Below are 26,121 nucleotides of genomic sequence, written 5' to 3'. Positions count from 1 at the left end.
TTTCCATAGAAAAGAAAACTTTTTCGCACCCAACACCTATTTGATATTGTGACTTTCCCCACAGGAAGTTACAGAAGCCAAATATACATGTATAGCCCCAGATACAGATTTTGGAAGGGATATTGAAGCTTCACTACTTCAGAGTACACATTTCTGCATGCTTTGTTAAAACTAGATTAATTTGCATCTGCTCCAGCATGTCCATCCTGGATACGCACTCATCCTAAATTACATACCATCCGTTGACATTTAACTGCTGTCTTTCCAATCCCACACCTTCAGTCCAAAGGGTTTCCTTCTGCCAGACATCTGAAATGACGGTCCTGAATTTAATGGCAATACATTTCTAGGACACACCAAGGGAGGAAAAAAATAAAAAGAAAAACAAAGAAAAACGAACGAGGAACATTTACATGAGTAATATGACTATATTTATTAATGCCAATGAAGCTTAATTCAACATCTGTAAAAGTTGTATCATGAAGATCTCTGCAATGCAAATGAGTATTGCTTTGGAGCGGGAAGGATTATTGGTGCACTTTGTGCAGCCAATATAAATTGAACAAATACTTAATTCAGAAAACTAAAGTATCAGTAATCTTGTTATATGGATGTTGAGAAAAATACAGAAGTTTTTGGAGGCAGGCAAGGGCATTTGAACAAAAGACTCCATATAACACCTTACCACCCAATTCTGGCAATACAAATCTTGTTCTTACTCAAAGCTAAAGGTGAAGCAAGGTGTACAGTTACCAAACACAGAAAAGAATCAATTTTAAAGTTGCCATAGTTCACATAGTGCAACACTGTACTTGCTTTAGCTTTAATACAGATTCCAGTAATCATTCAGTCATTTTGCATCAGATAAGGTAGCATAACTTTTGAAATTCTGTTTCAAATCAGCAAGTGTTGACTTTAAGCTTTTTTTTAAAAATCATTATGTTTTAAAGTATTTTCCAATGAAGAACTAATAAAAAGAAACTTTGCAAAGGCCTGTCTACTATTCAAGAAGAAAGTTTCAGTTATTGCAAAGCTTCTGAAACAGTAAATATATTGAGAGACATATAATGAGCTGGCAGCATTTCTTTAAACTGTAGAACTGTCTTCCAAGATGAGTTCCTGGAACATCTTAAGAGAGATCCTGAGCCATGGAATGAAGTGGTCCAAGGCCCATCTTCCTCCCTGCCCCCTACCAGCACCACCAGTTGAAAATGGGCAGTTAACTTTTGTTCAGGTTTCCTAACTGACTGATACCAAGATCCATCTGGTAGGTTACAAGCTGGAATTCACTGCTTTTGCATTTAGGGATCCTCAATGGGAGAGGAAAGAAAAATAAAGGTAAGTAGTGAGACAAATCACAGTAAAAATTCTGTTTTGGGCAAAGAACAGGATTTTTTTTATAGAGCTTCTGGTTTAATGACTGTATGTCTGGAGCCTCCTCCAAAAAGAAAAAAAAGAACATAGCAGTTAGCAACAAACAGAGGCAAAGCAACAGGCTTTGCTTTCAACTAGATGTGTTTGCTCTTCATGCCAACAATCACAAGGGACGTACAGGCCTGCACCTTTCAGACCTATCATACTGTCCCCCACCTCCAAACCCCACAGTACATAGGGAGCCAATAGTTCAGGTCTTTTATATCAAAGCCCTAGAATTAGCAATTCTCTAGCAGTTTCTAAGAACATCTGTTCTTCCCTTCCATTCCTTTGATTCTTCCATTCAAGCAAATAGCAGCCTTGCTCCAAACCTCATGCAGGCAGGCTGTGGCACTGGTAGACACAGGGCCCCAGCAGGTGCCAAGTGTAATTGACTGAAGAGCTGGAACATGTGGGCAATGCTATTTCAGTCCCAAAGGGATGAGGGTCAAGGAGTTTATTCCTTCCCTCTCTCCACCCACCAAGCATAAGCAGCTTTTTTTCCCCCCTAGATAAATTGTGCATACAGCAGTCCTCCACATTCAAGGAGCTGCAGAGAATCAGCTGTTCTTCACAAGCTAGTGATTTGTTGTCAGTCTTAACAGATCAGTTTGCTAGTAATTAAACCTCTCAAAACCAGTAAGCTCAACAGCTGCTTTCTGCAGCATAGAGAAAGAATACCTAATTTACAGCTTTACCCACACTTATAGTGGAATAGAAAGAGCTTCAAATGCAAGTGAAACTGGCTGATAGTCCTGCAGTAATACAGCATAGAAGCTTTTTTGGATTATAGGGCCAATTTAAAATGCCTTGCTTATAGCTTATATTATTAAGCTTTCACAACTTTATATAAATTCTTAATGACATTAAAAACACTAAAAAAAAAAAAAACCACCTTAAGGCACAAAAAGTTAAATGAAAGTGCAGCACACTGGAAATCTTAAAGCAGCCAATTCAAAAGAAGCTGGCCTTGTAACAAGTACACCATTCATTCATACATGTTAAGCTTCACTGTCATATATTACAAACAGTAAATATAGGACAAAATGTATGCTGCCCAGCATCCACTCTTTCATTAGTGCCAACCCACATCCCTAACTATGAGGGCTAATCTGTGGTTACACAGAAATTAAAACAGCTTAGAGATCCATCAAATGATTTGCCATGAGCAACCATGAACTAGAGTATGATTTAGGTATCTAGATATAGCAACATAAATTTGTGTTTTGTAACTGTGGGATGTGACATGTTTGAGTCTGTGCTTTGTGCAACTTGTTAAAAGCAAGGAAGTTCAGATGTAAAAAAAACAAGTCAAGGTTATCCAAGCTTTAATCACTGCAATTTTAATTGAACTTCAAAAGTTTATGTAACTCAGATTGTTTTGGGCAAACGACCGAACACTAAAAGAAAGATGCCTATGAAGAATACTGACTTGAGTCTAACAGTGGTCAGCACTAAGGGTAGAAAAACATGTGTAATGCAGCTACTGTTCCTCACTTCCAAGAATGCCCATATAACACAATGACTCTGTGGGCTCAAAGATTCTTGTTTAATTTCTATTAATTGCCAGCCACAGTTATCCAAAGAAATCTTTATGGTACAAGTCTACCAGGTTCCTGTCTACAGGAAGAAAAAAAGCAGCGAATGACTGATTTTGAGAGTATGAAAGGCATCTCTGGATTACAATATAAAACACATCCAAATTGAATTATTCAAGTACTACTGGATGTTTTATTATATAAAGGTCTTCGTGGAGTGAGATGTTGTCCTACCTACATGTACATTCAATATGTAATTCAACAGGAGAATTGTCTCATGGAACTGTTTAATTTGGGTGCATTTTCTGATGTGGCTTCAAATGAAGGCAACCAGACCACTGGCAATGAAGCATTATAGAAAAATGCACATTTCCTCAATGTCCCAGTGCTCTTCCTGCAGTTTTTTCTTTACCAATGCTTTGTCTAACCCTTACAGTAATACTAATCAGATCACATAATAAGCCATTTACCTTTTGTGTGAAGGAGGAACTGTAATAGTAGCAGAGAGCACTGAACTCCTGTTCATTAAGAATAAGAACATTCCCAGTACATGTTTGAAATTAGGAGTCTGTTGCAACATGGAAAAACAGAAAAACTAAGCTTAAGAATTTCTATTCATTGTTTTATAGCAAGAAAACTTTTGTCAGGGTTTATTATAAAGGAACAGCATAAGAAAACCAAATAAATAGTTGAACAGTTAACAGTATGCAATATAATAGCACTAAACTTCCATTACATAAAAATTAGACTTTGGAACAGCATCAATATGAAAGATTTCTAAGAAAACTAGGACTCCATCCAAGAGCCTCGGATCTGTACATTGAAAAAACCAGTTTTGATGCCCAGGTGGTCCCTGCTTTATCCTGTAATGGAGGACCCTGTCCATTGAGAACTATGACCCATCCATACAGCTCCCTAATCCCACTCTGCCCCATCATACACATACTGTTTTATTAAATGTCTAAGGGAGAGTGATTGGGAAGCATGAGGAATGAGATGTGCTTCATTACTTGAGAGGAAGGGGTATCCTTTTTCTCAACTGATAGCTATATTGAACAAGGTTATGCAGTTTAGCTTAAGGATGCTTTTTTCCTGCTTAAAGCAGCTATTAGAAGAAAAGAAAGAAGTCAGCAATGACCTCAGGCTCCCAGTAAAACCCCAGCTGGGTCTGGGGTGGGGGAAGGGGGAACACTCCCATCAAGGGCTTATTTATCATTAGTTGGACCAACATTCTGAAGCCAGTGGAGAGAATGTCAATAACTTCAGTAGAGCTACTTCAAGCCCTGTGTCATTTTTCCTTCTCATCAACACTTTGTGTAGTCATATAGAGCTGGATTTTATTAGGGCATCTAGCCCAACACAGGAGAAGGGAGCAGTCTCTGCTAGTTCTCAGGAGTCTTATTTATGCAGACTTGTCAACCTCCAGACCAGGATCTTACTGTGCTCCCAAATCATGAAGCATCTCCACTGTGATCTGGAATTGTTCACTGATGCAGATTTCTTTACCTGTGGGACACATCTATCCCTCAGTAGATAAACCCAGCTCACAGTTAGCTTGGCTCCAAGCCAGATGAGTCTGGGTCTTTGACCTGATGTAAACTCAGAAATACACAGTATAGCTTCAAAATCTGTAGGTGAAACCAGTCAGATTCTCTCCTTGTACAATTGTTAAATCAGTAGATAGTTCCACTGAAGTCAGGAGTGATAAAAGGTGTTTGCAGAAAACCCAGCATCGTATATTTGCATTAAATGGCAGAATGTATCCTAAAAAAATACTCCTTTTGGCATCTGTCACTGAAACTTCCTCTCATGTCAACTTCTCCAGAACACTGGAACAATTAACGGAGACTCTGCTATACAAAGACTAAAGTCAGAAATAAAAATGCAAACAAAAATAAGTTTTTATCCTTGTTAAGTTTCCTATCAGCCACTTGAAATCTTGTTTAACTGTTCCACAAAATTAAAAGCTTGGCACATTTTCCTTAGTTGTCATTTATGAATGTTTTCCTTTATCTAGAACATCTATTGCATATCAGAGATTCCCTTGGCTAAGATATTTTTGTTGTTTAGTAGAAACCCCTGCCTTTCAGTTACAGCTATGAACTTCCACACAGTTCAGTAAATGAATTCTCCTGGTAACTCTTGCAGCAGTGGTTCCTCAAATTTAAATCGTTTGGAAATGGCTTTCTGCTCAGTTACTTTTTCTTTTTCTGACTGCCTACATTGTCCCAGTGTGTATGAAGCCACTACAATTAGTTCTTCTGTCACAACTGAATCCTCCTCTTCAGTTTTCTCGGCCTCTACAGATTTTCCAGACGCAGAATCTGCATCTCTCTGGACATCACTGGTCTCCCCTCCTGTATTCTTACTCCAGACTCTGTGAGCACGATCATCACTTTGTTCTAGCCATGGATGTTGAAGACATTCTTCAGCAGTTGCCCGCTCCCTATGGGGAAAAGTGTTAAAAGAAACATTAAAATAAACTTGAAATCTAATACTTTGAATATGAAATCCATACAAATTATTCCAAGGATATGACTGCATTAAACACTGACTGATGTGACTACTAAAAGTTGTGCTGATTATTACCTTTTGCCAGAAAAGACCAACAGCAATCTAAGGAAATGAATTAGTAAGTTATTTAAAATAAAAAAAATTAGTAAAACTTCAATAATTTTTTATATATATAAATTATCCAATCCTTGCATTCGGGTATCTCCATAGAGAAGCAGTAAGCACCTTCAATAGCTGATAAGTCCTGTGAAGAATTGGTTCTACAGATAACATGTCTTCTGTCTTGAAAACTGGAATTTCTGATTTGTCTCCCATTGAGAGGAGCACACTAGTGAACCAGAAAAGAGTAAGGTACTTCACCAAATCGAAAGTAGAAGGCTCAAACCACAGTTCATTTACATATGCCACTAGCAAGGTGCATATAAAGAAAGTGAGTACAGTATACTGTACCACGCATTTTACTTCATTTCCAGTTTATTTCCAAAATGAGTTAGTTATAACTACTATCACTTGGGTACATTGAGAACATACAAGTTTGGAGGCAAATGGAGAGCTTCTCTTGTCATATACATAAAAATTGATAGTACATAATGAAATGTGAATAAGCAAAGTACCCTTTACTTTAAAAAAAAACAAAAGGAAAACGCAAGCATTAAGTGTATTTAAAAAATGAATAAAATCTGACATCTTATCATATACAATTGTATATTTTACTTACTCAGGTTTTTTAACCAGCAGAGTTTTGATGAAATCCACAGCAGACTCTGATATGAGGTCAAAGTCTTCTCCAGAGTAACTTATGTTCATTTGAGATATATTTAAGAATGTTTCTTGTTTATCATCTCCTAAGAATGGAGATATCCCTGTTAACATGACATATGCCAGTACTCCAATGCTCCTAAATTAAAAACAAAACAGAAAAGCAGGTAATTAAACAAAAAAATCCAGAACACTTTCAATGAAGTTATGACTACCATTAATTTTTTCAACTTACCACATGTCTGTTGCTGTACTGATTGGGTCGTAACTCAGAATTTCAGGAGCTGTTCAGGGAAAAAAAGTGCTATTTTTTGTCATATGCAGACATCACATTGTGTGGTTATATAGTGCAATAACAGGCATGTGGTATAATTTAATACTACGAGCCATCTGAAGCATGACAGTCATTTGAAATAAAGATATTTCTATTCAAGCTATTTAAACAGTTACTGTCATTTGTTGGTTTAAAGTTTTTTTTTTCCCCCCTTTTACTGTCAACTTTAGAAAGTCAGACCAGTCTCTTTGCCAGTTAAGGAAACTCTACCAAAATTTCATATGGAAATATAGTTTCAATATCTAACATTCCATATTCCAGCACTGAAATCCATAAAGAATATACTGCACAACTTCCCAAAGATCTCTTCAAGTACTTTTTCAAGGTCTGGCATCGTTTGATTTTTTTCCTGGAAAAAATGAAATGGATGCAAGCCTACCAGGGCTAAAGTATTCTACTTAGTAAAAGGCTGAATACACCTTTTTCAACCTTTAATCCAAGTAATACTTGTTATCACTGTTGGTCAGAGTTGCCTAACACATGTACTCATCTGTACCACAGGCACACAATTATCACTTATTAGACTGGCAAGCCATGTCACTTACAGCTTTACAGCAGTACCACATCCAAGTGATAACTGAGTCCTTCAACACAGGAGCAACTCATCCAGCCTGGCTTTCAGCAAATTTGGAAGTCGTTTTTAATCTCAAATCTCCCAAAGCCTGAATAGTTCAGTCCTCAAGACATTGTTGTTTTAGTAGCAACTTACCTACATATTCTGGAGTTCCCATAATTTCTCTTAGTTCCTCACTGCTCTTCATTATTCTGGAAAGACCAAAGTCTACTATCTTTATGTTACCCAGAGGAGATTTACTGGTTAGTAGAATATTTTGGGGCTGAAAAACAAAACAAGTAGACTTTCAAGATCACCCAAGTCTAATGTCTATGACAACGCAATGTTCCATAATTATTTTAGATTGTAAGTAGCAATGATGCATTCCATAATAAGTACAATAACCAGGATTTGTTTTTCCAGGATGAACCTGAACAGACATGTAGGTTAGAAGGAGTGGCAGGATTTTAAGTTTATGACTGAGAATCAAGCGCCTGCCTTTCTTGCTTAGAACACACAAAAAAACCCCTATAATTTAACATCTGCATATGAAGACCTCCACTTCTGTACTTTTACTCATTCATGCCAACTTTGTCCCCCACCCTACTTGCTTACTTCCCGTAGATAGTATAAAATTCCTCTCGTTAAATGGTTTTTGAAGACCATTCAATCATGTAAAAACAAAACAAAAACCCACAGAACACATGAAACTACTTTGACTACACCTGTCTAAAGAAAGTCTGTTGCAACTGACCTCAATCTTTTTCAAAGTATGAACAATTGTATTATAGAACACTAACTGAAGAACAGTTTAAAAAATACAGTGGCCTGAAAAACAGGTTTAAGAGCATCACCTTTGGATAAACCTGTTTGCTTTGACGTCACTAGGTCCTGGCTGTCATTCTTCAAAGCTGACTTTGTGGCCATGAAGTGCCTTACCTTTTATTTTGAATGCTCCCTCAGTTAAAATAAATCTGAAAGCTAACCTCAGACAGCAAGTTTTACAGATTGTTTTTTTTTCCTCCAACCACAGCACATTTTTTTGGGGGGGGCGGGCGAGGGGGAGAAATATCCCCGCCACCTCCAGGCCATTTTTCACAGTGGGTTTTATCATTAACTTTTTGAAAAGGTAAGACTGACAGTTTACACTGCCTTCATGCCTCTGGTTGGCCAGAGTTCCATGAAACAGATGAAACGTTTATTGAGACCCTGGATCATCTTGTATCAGAGATTGTTGAGAAGCAAGGGGGGGCAAAAGATTAAGAACACAGAAGCAGCTGCTGACTGATAACCCAACTGAATTAACACCATCCACACTTACTCTTTCCCTAATCACTGGGCCATCCCCTCCTTCATCTCCTAATCAATCATGATGTCATGATTGCACACTGATAGCTTTGCTTTTGATCATAGAAATAAAACTGTAAAAGAACATTCTAAAAAGCTTGGCCAGTTCTTGCTGAAAGATCTGAATAAAATTAAAATGCTTTCATTCCTGAATAGTTAAGCCACTGGTATTTAAAACTCCATGAAGCTGTCAGTCTATTTTCTATTTTTGAATGTATGTATTAAGAACAGCTTTTTTTGCTTAAACTGGGATCTGGTTGCCATACAAAAGCTTTTGGAACTACGTATTACCATATGCTTTACAGGTCACATTTGTTATTCTGTATTTGTATTAGAAAAGCAAACATCCCAAAAAACTGCTCACGCCCCCCCCTCCCCCCATTAGCCTCTCCGATGTACTTCCCAATGGGAAATTTAGTTAGTTTGTGAAAAGACTGATAGAAAGCATGGGAAAAGCATTCATTCCCTATATTTGAATGAAAAAAGTTTTTAATGAAAACATTGCATGAAACCCTTAAGCCCTATGTTGTAATAATCAGTATTTCAGTAGCTAATGTAGTTGACAAAAGAGTTTGTGCTCTTTAACTCATTACCCACAACACATATATGTGAAACAAAACCCATCTATAGTTCAGGCTAAGTCAATAATCCTAATTCATACTGAAGCATCAGTCACATTTTCTTCTTTTAAAGAATCATTACAGGGTTGAAATGAAATGACAGTACAAATTTCAGCATAAAATTTTCATGATACCATAGGCTTTAAATTTACCACAATTTTCAGCTTGACATAATTTCTCTAAAGCTTTAAGAAAAGGAAGATTAATATTTTTCCTATGCCTATAAAGGCATTTCTTTTGTTTTTCCACCAATACTTTTAAACACCTAGGTTTGTGTAATGCTGATTAGCATACAAAGAGGAAAGATGCCCAGGACAGAAACTCTTCTGCTAGTCTTTCTAAAAAGGGTCTTTCACCCTTACCACTAAGTAATAAGGAAATGGCTAATTAAAACTGCCAAATCACAACACACTTAACTCCCCCACATTTACCTATATTAGAGTAAGGCTCCCAGGTTCCAATTTTGATCCTCTTTTGTATGCTGAACAAAAAACCTCAAAACAATCCCTGGCTGAATAGATGATCAGCATGGATGTACATCACTACAATATTGGTATGTAGACAAAAACCTAAAAATGGCCAGTGAGTCTAGCCCAATGTCCTATTAGAATGGCCAGAGATAGATACCTTGGGAAAATTATAAAACAAGGCAAATTAAGTTGTATCCCCCCAGGCATACCGTCAAAGGTCAGAAAATTTGGGCTTCAGGACTTAGATACATCGGTTGTACCTGTATCATCATTGCTTAAAGGAGTAGCAATGGAAAGCTTTGTTTGTGTTTGCAGGTACTAAAGAGGAGTCTTAAATTTTGCACTTAAAAATGGGACTAAACTACCATCACACAAAAAGAGCATAGCCTTCCCGATTCCATGAACTTCCGCACAAAGGCACTTCTTGATCTGAAAGGAAGTTACAGCAATACATACAAAGATCAGTTCTCATCTAGGATTTTATTCTTCTAGTCACATAAATTTTTTCCAATTAGTATTCTTAATAGAATGGGACACAACTCTATCCTACCTTGCAAGTAGAAGTTTTGAAGTCTGGTAAAGTGATTATATAATGGAAAAAGCTGTTAGCAAGTTTGCCATTATTCTAGAAGATTCTATAAACCCTTAGCCCTAATATTTCTTGCACCTTTAGCTGGTTTCAAGAGTATCATTAAAGATGTATAACAAAGATCTTTTTAAAATGAGCAGTGCCTCACATTAGCCTGTAACAGTAATGAAGTTAGATATCTAGCTCAATAATACTGTAAAAAAAGGTATTCAGAGCCTTAAGAGACAAAACAGGAATTATCCAATGAAAAAATAGACAGAAGTAGGAAAAAACAGACTAATTAGAATACTAGTTGCTACATTGCGTGCAAAGATAAAGTAGGCTCAGTCTGCCTTAAAAAAGAAAAATATTTAAGGGCTCATATCTTTAAGCCATTAAAACAACAGCAGTGAAAATAATGCAACAAAGTCACTAAAGAGTAGACATAGTTAAGCTGCATTGTATTTTATTCTGCAAAATAAGCAATACAAATTCCAGAAACTGAGAATTAAGGTTATAAACAAAATAGATTCCACAGACACCCAGATTCTCTACATCAGGTTAAAACAAATAGCTATGCCCTAATAGTTTTAAAAATTTAATTGCATATTAAACTATTTCTCCTTTAAAAATTAAAATGTTAATTTTTAACTCTTAATTTCTTGGATTTTCCTTCAGATAATACATAACTTGCTACATTTGTATGTAATAAACATTCATCCTTAATCCACCTGGAATATTCAGTTGAGAAAATTAGTCTGTAATGCACTTTGTAACAGCCACTTCCCTAGTAATTGCATTAATTTACTTTCTGAATATTGGTGTGAGCCACATCCTTCAAATAATGATTTTGGTAGCTGTCCTCACTGTACATAACATTTTGAAAGCAATACAGAAAGTATGGAAACTAGTTTGTTGGACAGAGTAACACATACTATAGGAGAGTGCTACTTAGCACACTCATTCTCCCTGACTACAGGGCAGTTTAAGGCTCTTTACTTATCACCATTATATGTGAGAGGCAGAGTCCTACCTTACAGGGAGGAAGTCTGCCCATTCTCCCCCCGCCCCTTTTTAGGAATGGAAGAGAAGGTTTTTTTTTTTTTTTTTTTAATCACCTTAAGTTTTACCAAACACCAACTGAAGATCAAGTCAAACAGCCAAAGAAAACAAAGCAAGTCTCCCTTACTCTGCAGCTTTTATGCACCACTATGGAGGAGATGAAAGACTCCACACTAGAGTCCATGCAAACTGTGCAAATTAAATAGAATTAACACAGTATTGTTGAATGATATTTAATTTACACTCAGTAGGATTATATTTGCTCCTTCACCAAACTGAAGCTAGATGATTGTATTTTGCCATTAAAAATAAGTCAGGTTTCAAGCATCTTTCAGGAGATCCACCCTTTTGGAAAGAAACAGGTGGCAGCTCTGCTAAGCCAAGTCAAAGAACAGGTTTTTTTTCTCCAGTATAGAATATAGTGCTCAGTCTCACAGGAAAGATCTTGCAGCTGATAAAAGGTCAGACAGCAGCCAAAGCAAGCTAGCTGTTAGTGCCACTGATCCAGTTGATTAGATTTTTAATATAATTCTAAGGCAACAAGCTTTGTAAACAGTAACAACTACAATCACATACTGACAACCATTTTGACTTCAGTTCTTCTGGGATAGAGTCTGACCTTATCTAAAGATGTCACAGAAAGAACTGGATGGACCTTTCTAAAGGTCTTTGTACAAGACAAAGAAAAGGGAAGCCTTATATTGAGAGACCCAAACTAGTACTATAGCAGAAGGAAAAGATTTTAGCAAGTATTTGTAAACTTTGATATTGGCCGACACATTCCCTGAGTTCCCTAAGTATTATTTTGCAAAAGACCAAGAGTCTCATATATCACCAAGTAAACCACACTGTAATTAGGAATCATTAAAACCCTTTTACTTTCCAAAAAAGCCAAATTACACACACTGCACTAATGTATAAACATATGAAAACTCAAGCATATGGCAAAATTAATTTGCTCTGCTAATTATAAAGTTATGAGCCAGTAAAGTAACACTGATCTTTCAATCAGTGAGAACTAGAGATGCTGTATTTCATAACACTAATTTTCTGATTTGTCAGAAAGCTTAAGTAAGCTTTTTCTAAACATTGAAAAAGCTACCTGTATGCAAGTTGTAATCAACATTCCAGTCTACTTCTGCCATTAAGAAAAAGCTGTAGTCAAATAAAGCACAATGCATTTCTGACTACAGATACCCAGCTAGTGTTATGTTAAGGAACACCACAGATTATACTTTCATAGATTTTTGTAGTTACTGTCCACAAAACACATGTTTTAATTTTACATAATTTGCCTCAAGGAAATTTAATGGAAATATTTTTGGCCAAGTATAGTACATGTACAGGCAAAGTAGAGACACTGCACATCTTCTGTAAGCAAACTGGAACCTTAAAGGATTCTAACTGCTTTCGTTTTTAATCCTTTTGAATCCTTATTCCCACATCACTTGCTAGAAATTTCTCATTAATTATTTTAGTACAACTATTAATATTCTATGCATGTGTGAATAAACTAATGGGCTACAGAAAATATCAAAGTATCCCAGAGATAATTTGAATAAATAGTTGGGAAACAGCCATGAGACATTTGTCTGCAAATATTACCCATCACCTGCTTTAGCAAGTAATGAACCACTTATCAGTTATGCTTATATATAAGTATGTATAGCTTGACTGGAATCTACTTGCAGCTTTGTACTACTGCTAAAACACAATGAAGCACAAACAAGGATCTCAGCAACAGAACAGAAAAAACATAGTGCCTTACAACATAGTCAGTAATCAATAGGGGAATTAGAAATGTAAGAAAACATTAGAAAATTTTAATGGAAGATACTTTTTATGTTGCCTTGCTTAGTAGTAACAAGGTAGCTCAACCTCAAAACTGAGATATTCCTGGAAGCTGACGAACATTAATTACAGGTTGCTACCAGAAGAGGATAATCATATTCTGGATTCCTGTTAGAGCTCTCAACCATACACAATACTCTGAATTTACTAGGATAATGGCAAATGAACTGTTTCCTTGGTTTTGTCAAAACTATTATTCAAGTAAGAAAAAAATGTCTATTCTAGCAACTCATGATAATTTATATTCTAATAGGAATTTTGCCAACTGCTTAGCAGTAAATGACAGCATTTAAATAAATCAAGTTCTAAAGCAATTTTTTTAGGCAACTACTGAAGCATTATAAACATATTTAATGCATTTATATATTGTTTACTAGTCCTGTAGAGAACACTTTGTTGTGAAACATTAAACTTCATACTACCAGTGTCTCTCTGCCATCCTTCTGCTTCATTATAACTGAAGTCAATGCAAAACCCAAATCTTTTTTTTAAATGGTTATATAATACCTAGACATATTTTCACTGCACTTTAAAACAAGTTCAGGTCTAAACTAGAGTACTCATTCCCAAGTTAGGGTGCAATGAAAATTCACTTTTAAACTCATATTACTTAACCAATATAAGTTTACATTTGATATGCTCATAGAAATATATGAGCATATCACATTCTTCAGTATAACTTGTCAATGCAAAATCCAAATCTATTTTTAAACGTCTATATAATACCTAGACATTTTTATTGCACTTTAAAAGAAGTTCAGGTCTTAACTAAAGTACTCATTCCCAAATTAAGGTGCAATGAAAATTCACTTTCAAATTCATAACATACCATTCAACCACTATAAGCTTACATTTGATATGCTCATATCAACCCCTCAGAAGTCCAGCAGCTTTAGTATGTACTGCATCCCAAAAGATGGAATTTTATTGTTTGAGGAATAACCCATTTAAGTATTAATTATAAATTAGCACTACCACAACATATGATCAATAAGAAAGTCAGCAACTAAGTCAAGAAAGTCATGAGAAATACAGCAGTCTTACCTTTAAGTCAAGATGAACCACATTGTTTCTGTGCAAGAATGAAACTCCTTCTAAAATTTGCTTCATAAGTCGTTTAACATCTTTTTCTTTAAAGGCTTCCTCCCTTTCAGCCACACACTGGTCAAAAATTTCACCTCCAGCAGCACTATGGAACAAAATGCCTTTTATTATTTCAAAGAATAAGAGGTAGCACCGATTTTGTTGTACATACACTTATTTAGAATAAACAAATCAAGATCAGCAGATGGTAGTGTCCCACAGTGATTTTTTCCCAATTATTAAACATTTTAAATGTTTAAACTTTTATAGTCTAGGAAGACAACTTCTATTAAATATTGCAGCCTCAGAGAGAAAAATCTCTCTCACTTAGGTTAGAGAGTATGAATACTACAGAAACTTTTGGGGCTCTTTTGGAAAGATCAGCACTCATCTCAAAGCATAGTCACTACATTTCTTTAAGGGCAATGTTTACATCAAAGATGTGCCTTTTGCCATTCCTATGGAAATGCACTGTAATTTGATCAAGATAAGGCTTTGTAAATACAAAACAGCCCGCACCATCCTCTCCACAACACTATTTGCATATACTCAAAAAGACTAATTGTAAAGTTTATAATGTAATTGACATGTTTGTGAAGTCTCTGGTATATAAGGATGCATTAAGTTTAAGTGGATTCCATCTAAAAAGTGCTTCTGAGAATTTTTAGCTCTTAAAACTTGCTTTCTTTTGTTTAAATAATATGAGGAAAATATAAATAGCTAAAAAATAAGGAATAAATAGAATATTTTTAAAGTACTCTGGAGGCATATGCAGTACCATCTCTGTATAGCAGTGACTCTAGAGAACTAAGTGTTTCACATGACCATGTAGCATCAGAAGTAAACCAAAGTAGATGCTCCACCTTGAAACAAGAACAGGCATAAGAACATTAGAATGGGGCCATTTTGTACACAGATTGTTGAACTATTACTTATCAAAATGTAAATGAAATTAACAGGTACATATGTTCTGTTTCACATGAAATCGTATAAACATCCCTTAGTGAAAGGTAGTGAAAATCCTGGGGACAGTATCTTCTTCAGTTGTTCCAAACTGTGACATGCCAAACCTGAATTATCACAAGCGTTAAACTTTATTCATGTGCCTTTGCTTGTTAATTTTTAATAAATTAGACTAGCTAGACCATCAGTGAAGAGAGGCATATTCAAAGATGCAACAGCAAACACGACAGTTCTACATGAATGGTGCATTTGCATTATGTACCTCCAGAAGAGAACACTTAAATACACTCAGAATTTTCATTACACCAATACCAACTTTGCTGCTACAGTCCAAGTGCCTTAAAATGCCTCTTGCTATACAAAAGTTTTCTTTGCTTTGACAAATAGCCTCATTACCATTATTTGAAATTCTCCCTGCAGATCACCTTATAAGAAAAGAAATTTAGAAAAGGGTTAAGTTTCAAATTTTTTCTTAAGAGCTTTATATTTCTATTCTGTATGCTGGCGAAAAGAAATTTAGAAAAGGGTTAAGTTTCAAATTTTTTTCTTAAGAGCTTTATATTTCTATTCTGTATGCTGGCGAACTGGTACAGCAGTATGATTTGCTTTATTAAATGAAGATTTTTTTTGTTTTTGTAAATCCACTAAGTAATCCCTTTTCTTTATGTTGTATGAAAGGTGATAGCTCTGAAGGACAAACTGAGTTTTCATGAAAGTAGTAATACTTTCAACTCCTCTATAAAAATTGCCTATACCTGACATTCTTCATCACAGCTTCCTTCAGCATGTTATCATTTAATTCAAGGAAAATGGTAGTAACATTTCAGCTTTGGACAGGATTCAGGTATCAATGACCTTTCAAAAAATGCACATTGGATACTGTATTCTAATATTCTAGAACAAATTCTTTTAAAAAACCCATCACTGATCAAGACAGGGATAGAAAAGTGACTACTGTAATAAATGAAGGAAACAAAAATTAGTCTTTTTCAAGAATGTCATAATGTGTTACTGCAAGGACGCATTTAATTCCTCATAGCAGTAAGTTATAATTCACGTACAGTGATAAAATCTACTAGCAAAAAATCAGCGTAGATCTATTACACCTACAACATGGATTTAAGTGGCAAAGCAATACCAGAAAAAAATAAGCAAAATAGTACTTCTGCTATTTAATTCTATGTGAAATAGGATTCCCCCCAAAAAACAGTGTCAACCAAGGATCATAATTCATTTTTAATAGACCCAGCTGAAAAATCAAAGGGGAGACTTAAGCCTTTTGTCTACTATGTCTGCTCAGTAGACAAAAGTTATGCTAATGAACAGATTAAGAAAACTGAGGTTCACTGAAGAACACCGAGCTAAAATGTACACGCTAGAATTCTAGTACTACACTTCAAGAACCTTGAATTATATTTGTTAAAAGTCAAGACAATAAGAGTTGAAGGAGACATTGTCTCATCACTGAAATCAAGAGACAGCTCTAGCATATGAGAACAGAAAAAAGTGGATCCTGAAAAGTTTTTTCGAAAGAGGTATTTAAGTAACTTGCAGGATTCTGAAGATGCCCAGGTTCATCAGCATCTTTAAGAGAGACAAGCAAATATGGCCCTTGTAGAAATACACACCCACTTAACAACTTATAAAACATGGCCCTTCCCAGCCACCACTGACATCAATACACTTAGCTTTACATAAGAAGTTTTACACGAATAGATGGCTTGATATGGAATGTTTTGTTTTTATATTAAGTTTTAATTTGGGATATAGATATGAAAACTTCTTCCAGACAATTCACTATCAAAAAGACACCATTTTCAGAGAAATAATTAGTTATCCTTTACGCAAATGCAAGAGGATAAATTAATTACTCTAAGACTGTTTTGTGTATTGTTGCTGTGCAGTGAGCATAATTGATTCCCTTTAAGCAAGACAGTCAGCTAGCTATGAGCCAGTACAGTCACAAGTGGTTGGAAGCACAATGTCAAAAAGAACTTGAAAAGATTCTAGTGCCTGTCTATGTCCAATTTTGCCAGGCTCCTTAACAATACTTTCAACTTGGTTATTTTGTATTTCCTAGCTATACATAGCTCATAATTCTGGGGGGGGGGGGGGGGGGGGGGGGGGAAGGGGGGACAGGACACCCACAAAAGGGATTGAAATAGCTGTTAGAAAAGTGTTATGGGCATGTCATTGCTATGATTTCAACACACACAGACCAAGAATTCTCTTGTGTTTAATATTTATCCATTTCTCGTCTAAGAACATTAGAGGAGAATTAAGTTCTTCCATTAAGTTGTAGCTTTCTGAATGGTCATTACAAAACAACTGCTTTGCAAACCACCGGACCCACCCTCCTCCACAGAGAATGTTCCTAGGATGTAAAAGCAAATAAATGTAAGAATGTTCAGGAGAAAAAGCCTTCTTAATTTGAAAAAACAGAAGAAACTTTCAGAAATAGTGTTGTTTACAATACTTGATTTCACTAGTACATACTCCCTTAGGTAGCTGTAAGAAAATGTGTGAGAAGTAAAAACTCTTTCCAAACTTAAAAGCTACAGCAACTGGAATTCCTTCTCCATTCTAACCTGTTTATGAAAGTACTGCTGTATTAGTAACTTCTCTCTAATTTCAGGTCAAATCCAATTGCTCTTCAGTGATGAAAATCATGCTAACTTTTACTGCTTATCAGCATAAACAAGCTAAAAGTCATTGGAAGAGTCTGGAACATTAATCATGGTTACAATCACGTTGCCTTTAAATTCAACTGAGATTGTTCAGCTTCTTTCAAAGCTCTCTTAACAGTGGACTGTACAGAATTCAGCATATTTTTTTCAACTGCACTTATAACATACTACCATAGTCATTTAGCGTACCATGAGAAAGACTGAAAAGAAAATCTCTATTTCAATATGTCTGAAAAATTTAATTCCTCCAGCTTTAATGGATCAGACATTAAGGCAGTTTGAAGGACTGAAAACCACAAATCCTCCAAGTACAGATATGTGGTTAACAAGTTCAAAGACAGTCATACCCTCCTTTTCTTAGCTAGGTATACAATTAGACAGGAAGCAAGCAAATGAATTTATTGAAAATTTCTCAAGCATGAGGCTACCATAGCACACTGATATCCCCACAGCACACTGATATCCCCAAAGTCAGAAGTAGCTGTGTAAATCCATCTCTGATGAGAAGACATAAGGAAAGAAAGTATTGAAGATAGTAAAGAGTAAGAGGAAGTAATTAATATAGCATAAGAAGTTTTTTCCTACACCTTTCAGAAGGACTCCAGTTTTCATTAGAGACTATCTATAAAGCTTTAGATTAAGCTCTAACAGACAAGGTGCTAACACTGGAACAGAACATTATTTCCCATTGAAGTGTTTTTGCTTCAAATTCCATCTGTTGAATCCTAAGCCGAAAGAAGTTTCCTGCCAGCAGACCCTTACTTTATCCAGTTGTAGGACAACAAATAACAAATGAAACATTGCGTGTCAAACCATCTATTCACACACAGGACAGTAAGTAATGCCCAAGATGACACAAAATAGTAACATTGTCCAGGTCCAGATAGCTAAGAGATGGAAAAAGCACTTTATCCAGCCTATCAAATATATCCCAATCATCTCTCCAAGACTGCAAAGACTTTTTTAAAGTAAGGATAACAGAAGTCTAGTACATCTACACAAATCTACACAAGTAGATCTACAAATATTTACACAAGACCCTGTCAGTCAGCTCCCCAGTTCAGAAGCTCTTCACAGAACAATACGTAACAGCCTAGATTGGAGTTCCACATACAAGTTTAAAGTCTGACCCACTAACACAGTATCATCTGTCCCTTCCACAGATGTAAACATAGCGATGAACACTTAAAGGTAGAAAAGTCAGTTCTTAAGCATCAGATGCACTGTTGCTCTCCGTCAAGAATCAGAAAAAGACAAGTTTCTTACAAATATTGAGCCTAGAAGTTAAGGCAGGGGAGCAATTTTAAAATATGCCAGAATTTTCAGATTATATCTCTACATTTTTCAAGGCATGCCCAGCTTTTTCTTTTCATTTTTACTGAAATAACTGACCCACAGATAGATTCCAGGCTTCACACACTATCCCTTCAGACTAGTTCTTAATCAAATTCTCTAGTTGAGGTTTTGTGCCAACAGAGAGAGAAGTCAGTGTTGTCAGCTATGGATACAAGCAGGTATAGCTTTGCCACTCTACAGATCTAACCAACACTAATGCCTCATTGCTTCCCACAGTTTAGAACTTGGATTAACATTTACCAGGCAATTTCAGATTTGCTTCCTGTCAAAACAAGTACTGCTTTAAAGACAGCTCTCCAGATCACACTAATATTTCTCTTCAAACCAAAGCACCAGCATTCCCTTCACAACAGATCCAGTATCAAGACACAAAACTTCAGAACCACAGCAGATAAACTCAGGGGGCAACAGTTAACTATCTGTTTTTCTCCTTTCCCTGATAAAGATCTCCCACACAGACCATCAAGCTTAATAGAAACAGAATAATCTTATGCCCTAGAGAAGCTTGCAGTCTAGATACATTCTTTAATCCTTTGCATACAGAATGTCAGAAATTTACTAACACTCATACCTGTTTTGTTGCAACTTGTCTCTGAAACATGCTGACATTAAAGAAGCATCCAGGCATATTTGCTGAAGTCAGTGAAAGAGTTCTTGTAATTTATAACTCTAACACACAGCTATTCATCTAGAACAAAGTATGACTGTTTGATGCATATAAAGACAATAATGTTGCTAATTAATGAACAACCTGGTTACTAGCTAGTACTTTGGATTAAAAATGCCTTTTGTAATTGTAATAGAGAATCGAGCTCTTAAAGAAAACTAGCAATTCTGCATTACAAGCATCACAAAGCCCATTGCTCAAATCAAGCTTTCAATTCCAGCACTTGGATTACATCCCTTCAGAAATCTAAACTGTATTTTTAGACCTTTGTTGCTCATGTTTAAGATACATACATGAGTCACCAATTTCTATGTAACAGCAGTTAGACTCTAGAGGCTCTGTCACATTTTTGTATTATGATTTGTGACGTTCAAATGTCTGCTGTATTTCATAAATCACTAATGCCTTAACTGCACAATGAAGTTTAAAAAAGTGTATTCTAGATGTCTTTTAGCAGTCTCATTCCATTTCACTGAACTTCAACAATAGTTTCTTTTGACTTCTAAATAAGATTCAGATTGGAACACAAGATTTCTCACCATTCATTTTTATCATCAAGGAAGTCATATAAACTAGATATATTTGGCAGACAGGTTAAGCAGCTTCTGAACTGTTAAGCTTCCCTGCTTCTTTCCTAGTTATTAAAAAATCCATAAAGCTTGAACAAGGTCTTCACTGAGTTTATTAGCAACAAGCATTTAGCTACTTCTGGGTAGCTAGATGTGAAAGATCTAAGCCTCTGGAATGCTAGATGAATATTTGCAGCTGCAGAAACCCCCATCTGAAGAAAATCAATGGGAAGTGGGGGAAAACGGACAAGTGTAGAGTCTCAAGTTAAATATCATTCAAGAGAAACTATTCTAAATCAGAATTCTATCACTCTTATAGACCTTCCCTCCCCCCCCCCCCCCCAAGACACTGGACCACTATGATGTTAGATACTTGTCTTTGATTCCTGCCCAAAAGGTCTTCAAAGAAACATTGATACAGTGCTCTTGCCTTTTTTCAAAGGGTAAAAGACATTTTTTTGCCAGTGCCACATTAAGAAAAAACAGTTAAGAGCTTCTAAAGTTGGTCTAGTCCTTGAGAAAAGTGGAACTGCAAGTGAACATAAGCACTCAAGCCAGATAGCATGACCAAATAAAGTAGGGTACAGGTGTTCAGTATTGAGGAGCCTGCTGTTCTAAGTTTATATTTCCTGAAAGATCTTGCATTTGGAAGATTTATAGTTTAACCAGATACAGCAGCCAAGAAGAAAGGTTTCTGCACCATTTACCCTAACATTAACTGTGATAAGATACCTATGAGTAAACATCTGCTCCAAGTTCTAGCCTTGTACAATTCATGCAGAGATATATCAATCAGAAAAATGAGAAAAGATTCTGATACTTGTCAAGTTTCTCAGCTTCAGCTAATTCTTCCCTCAAAAAATGAGCCTCTAAGAGAAACATTCTGCTTAGATTTAATTTTGAAGAGATTTCAGAACAGTTTTTCCACTGAGACTGAAAAAGCAACAATGATCACAAATTAGAGAACTTCTCATTGTAGATCACATTGAAATGCATACTCTTTTTTAAAAAAAAACTACAATGAGATTGTTTTAAATGCTTTTTTTAAAACTGGACTTTAGCCAAAAACAGATTTCACCCCACCTTTGGCACTGTCAATGAAACAGACTTCAGTATTTGAACAGATAATCAGTGTTTCTTTCCCCACCCTCTTTTACAAGTAAGGAGTGTACAGAGTTGATATTTCACTGAAGATTTTTAACTACACAAATTAAGGTTCAGCTCTGAAAGATGCTACGTAATTGGAGGATTTTATTGTATCCTGCAGTAGCTACAAGATTGTACATAACCTACTAATTTTTCTTAGCAATTCTTTTCAAACTCAGGAAGGATAATTGGCAAGCAATAAAATCTTTTGTTACATTAATCACTGATGCACAATATTTTATATTATTTGTTTTGAGCAAACACTGCAGAATATTACTCAAAGAATGTTAGTACTTACTATTCCAGGACTAAAATCATCTCCGTGGCAGTTTCATAAACTTCATGCAAGTTAATGACCCAAAGGTTGCATTGTGCCAACTCAAGGACTGCAATTTCATGGATTATTTCCATCCGACAGTCTTGGCCCTTTCTTCTTTTCCTCATGAATTTTGCTGCAAACTCTCTTTCAGTCCCTTTCTGAATGCACTTCTTCACCACTGCAAATTTTCCTCTGAAATCAAAGAATTGCAAGTTAAACATAAGTTGCTCGGTGACAACTTTAGTACTGTGGCCCTTATAATTTAGTATTTCAGGAAGCTTGAACAAAATCACTGCTAATGGGTACATTTAAAATATGTCCTAAATTTAGAAATTAGGAGCACCACAGCCTAGAAAGCTCTTCAGTCATTTCCACCAAAAAAAGGACTTATCCATCAATTCAGGGAAGCCAGGATTTCAGAAATACAGAACAAATAAGCTGTGCTAGTTAGCAAGATTAAGATATTCCCAAACCCTTCATGAAAACACCTTTTTTTCAAAAACAAGGTGTACATATAAACAATTCACTCTATGTGAACACATTACAATAATCTAAGTATTTGATGCTTTACTGCTTTCCAAAATATCCCACCCTATTCAAGGCAACAACAATTAGCACTCTTACTGAAACATTTCTCAGTATCCTGTTCCACTCACTATGCAATATCCAGATGTTGCTCTGCAGAATGAAAAATAAACTTGTAGACTTTTTGTGATTGCTGCTCATACCCAAGCACTTCCCAAACCAATCTCCAGGAAACTACCAATATAAAGGTGTTGCCTCATTTTACAAAAAGTAAATAGAAACACAAAACTTAAGGCCTCAAATAACTACCAATTTCAGGTATCTTATTTAAAACACTACAATCTGCATTCTCGAAGGTGGCACATGGTATTTTTCACATGCTATGATTTCAGTGATAACAGCTATAGTTTTGATTGCTTAACAGTTCTCAAAATCTCTTATTCCTGGTCTCGCTGTCTAAGCAAGGAACACAGTTCATTAGAAAAATAAGCAACTTGGCCAACACAAACCATTCTAACAAGATTTTTATGACAATGTTAACATGAACACACACACAGCAGAACTAAGCATAGAGCTTAACCCATTAATGAGTATCATTTTGGACAAAACATGACTTTAGTTATATTGCGCCAGCAATCTAGCTAGAACCATATCGTAGTGCTGAGTTCAGAACTCCTCTCCTATAACATTTATGGACTGAAGCATCTTTTCTGAAATTTCTTGTAATAAAGTGCTCAGAGCCATCTGCCCACCTCAGTTCAGTTCATGAAGTATTCAGTACTACAATGAAAGTGTCTATTAATCTATCATTTAATGCAGTTATAAATAATCATACTTTTAAGTACAGCAATCATTTTTTAATTCTGCCCATGCTAGTATAACGTTTATCAAAACTGTACTTTTCTTTTTATGTGTAAAAGACTCTTATAAAGCTGCAGGAATAGCTTGAAAGGTATACTGTAGTTCTTTTTATTTAACTTATTGTAGGATAGCAAAAACCAAAATAAGAGTCCTCATCAGGTTTGAAATAAAGCTACGTGGGTTTTGCCTCTCCTCCCTCCAGGCTGAAGTTTACAGAATTAATTCATTCAGCTCACATCAAAATTCTTTCCCTCTCATAGATCTTAACCTATTGGCAGGCTGCTTCTCATGAACAGTTAAAGAATGATTAAATAAGTTGTAGTCAGTTGGCTTAAAATAGATATTTGTTTCAAAGTTATCCAGTCAAAATGAATTAAGTCAAATAAGCATCCACAAAGTAGGTATTTGGTAGATTATTTCAGTGAGATCATCTGACTTGTAACTACTGATATAGCCGCAATTACTCCTCTAGGAATAATATGTTGCATAAGCACACATTATTTTCAGCACTGTAGATACTAGAATGGATGAGAGCTAAGTCCAGATATCTGTGAGGGCAGACAAACAGTAACAATATGCTTTAAATGCCTTGAATCTAATTTTTTGGACAAAGTTCTCAATTAACAATATTGGTATTATGACAATATTATAGGTTTGCAAATGCAAAAAAAGTATCATTACAGCTTTGCGGTACCAGGAAGGTTGGGTCAAAAGATCACTTAAAAAAATGCTTTAATCAATAAGGAAGTTACCACAGAGTACCATGAAAAGAGCAGCCACCCAAAGCCTCAAATAAAGGCTAACAAATTACTAGGTACCTGCTACAGGCAAATCAAAAACCACGTTGGAAGAAATAAAAAGTGTTCAGGAGGGACAGCTCATCAGGAAACATACAAATAGCCTGAAGACTGTGTGCTCCAGAGCCCAAAGAAAAAGTGCTGTATGGTCAGTGTTAAGTCCAGTTCTGAGAAGCTTGCAATGTTTGTGTCGCATCTACAAGTATAAACCTCTCCAGTACTGTCATCCTAACTGTGATAAAGAGCAATCACGCTTACGTAAACAGTGAAAAGGATCTTAAGTTACTCCAGATGGAGACATATCTGTATGACACAGATCTGTATGACACATACAATACAAATTTATTCATTTATCAAGGTGTTACAACCCCTGCTTAAGTGGCATTTCTTTAGCAATGAAAGCAGATAAACTGCATGGAGAAAAAAGTCACATCTGTGCTGACAAGAAAAAAAAAAAAGAAAGAAAATCAAAGACCCTTTAACAGCAAGTTATTTTAATACCTGATGACACCAAACCTTTATGCTAAAAATCTAGACCCTGGGTTCAGCCTTCCCCCCCCCCGCCCCCACCTTGAGTAGTCTCTGAATGTATGATTTTCTTCTGAATTTCTCCTTACTCCAGAGTCAAAAGCTTTTAATTCTAGCACCAGTGATGTGTCCAGAAAAAGTAGTTTAGAAAAGTTTAAAATCTAAAATTAATACTGGTTTCAAGAAGCACACTTTCAAGTGTTTAAATCACGAGATCTACCTGGAAGCAAGTAGTCTAATGAGTACCATTGTTGCTGATTCATCACATATGAGTCACTACGGAAATAAAGCAATATTCACAACAGCAGCAAGAAACAGTAAGAGACAGACACCACTGTGTGTGGCCACATGTGTACTGTATAGCTGAGCTGGACAGAAGCCCAATACATGACTTAATTAGAAGGGCAGGTTACACAAGCGTTCAGCTGGCTGACAAATACTAATTCTTAGTTGTTTAAGACTAAAACTCCTTTCCAGATTCTTGATGGCTACACCTATAATTAGAGCTATTATAGCTACTGTCTGCAGGACTCACCTTTTCTGACTATATCCCCCCAATAGATCAGAACTCGATAAACCTGATAAGCTTTATTAATTATAAAGCTTATTACTATGCAGCTACCTAGGTTCCTGTCCAAGACAGCTTCAGAGATAAGATCCAAAGGTACCATCCACTGGACAATCAAAGCAGGGAGTTAAGCCAAGGGATACACTCCTAATTTTTTTTTTTAGTACACATAACATAGTAGATGTAAACAAGTTTTCTGATAAAGTACAGACTGCATATACTTCATTGCTGCCCCTCAAAATACTTTTCTCAACTCCCTATAAAAAAGAAATCTGCTATTAAAAGCAGTATTAGATCACAGCATTGCTAACTTAACTGTATTAAGAACTACGGTGGGAATGTCACATTTAAGGAAGAATAACTTTGAAAAGATATATTTAGTTCCCAAGTTGTCTTTGTTCCTAAAGTTAAAAACTGATTACCAGACACCCAAACACAAACCAAATGCCTTAAGACAAACATGAATAGGAAACCAGAAGTGGTTCTCAGTCTTCACAAGAGTCTTGTTCAAGAACTTAAATTGTAAAATTTAAGATAAATCATATTGGATTATGAAGAAGTTCAGTGTCATCTTTTTAGATTGTCAATAGAATCAGCATCATTTCATCTGGCATACAACACAGCTTAAGAGAAAAATCTCAATCACAAATCAAATATCGAGTCAGATAAGCAAGATCATTTATATCATACCAGTTAATTTTGGTTGTCATAGGCTCAGAAGAACAGAGAATTAACCTTACTTTAATTATTATTTTTAAAGTGACCTATAAAGCTTTTTGTAACTGTAACATGTACAGAAATAACATCAGCTCCTGTGAAGATATTTACCTTTTAGAAAGCTTAGGTGGCTTTTCTGAGATCCACAAAACTACATACAATTTATGACATAATTCATATTGGACATTTTGTCTAAGGCACGATGTCTTCCATGTCTACAAATTGAGATAGTTTCTGATCTGCAATTTACTCACACAAATTTAGTCTCAAATGGTGAAACCAACTACTTGCAGCTCTTCATTTCCA

The 26,121-nt window shown here is 35.8% G+C and overlaps 1 protein-coding gene across 2 annotated transcripts in view; it reads right to left on the bottom strand.

The window, feature by feature from the left end:
* Positions 1-408: 408 nt before the first annotated feature.
* The window catches only part of STK17A (serine/threonine kinase 17a), a 30,472-nt gene continuing 4,759 nt past the window's right edge, over positions 409-26,121 (bottom strand). The window contains exons 2-7 of one of the 2 annotated variants that reach the window (XM_026121411.2): positions 21,799-22,011; positions 14,074-14,218; positions 7,268-7,394; positions 6,460-6,508; positions 6,184-6,363; positions 409-5,397 (exon numbers count right to left, since the gene is read on the bottom strand). In XM_026121411.2, the coding sequence (XP_025977196.2) occupies positions 5,067-5,397; positions 6,184-6,363; positions 6,460-6,508; positions 7,268-7,394; positions 14,074-14,218; positions 21,799-22,011 (1,045 nt within the window). In that variant the 3' untranslated portion in view covers positions 409-5,066. The remainder of the gene's footprint in view (positions 5,398-6,183; positions 6,364-6,459; positions 6,509-7,267; positions 7,395-14,073; positions 14,219-21,798; positions 22,012-26,121) is intronic. The other variant, XM_026121412.2, reaches the window with a different exon arrangement.

This window comes from Dromaius novaehollandiae, chromosome 2 (assembly GCF_036370855.1).
Source record: "Dromaius novaehollandiae isolate bDroNov1 chromosome 2, bDroNov1.hap1, whole genome shotgun sequence".
Taxonomy (NCBI): Eukaryota; Metazoa; Chordata; class Aves; order Casuariiformes; family Dromaiidae; genus Dromaius; species Dromaius novaehollandiae.
This window is presented reverse-complemented; position numbering and strand designations above follow the sequence as displayed.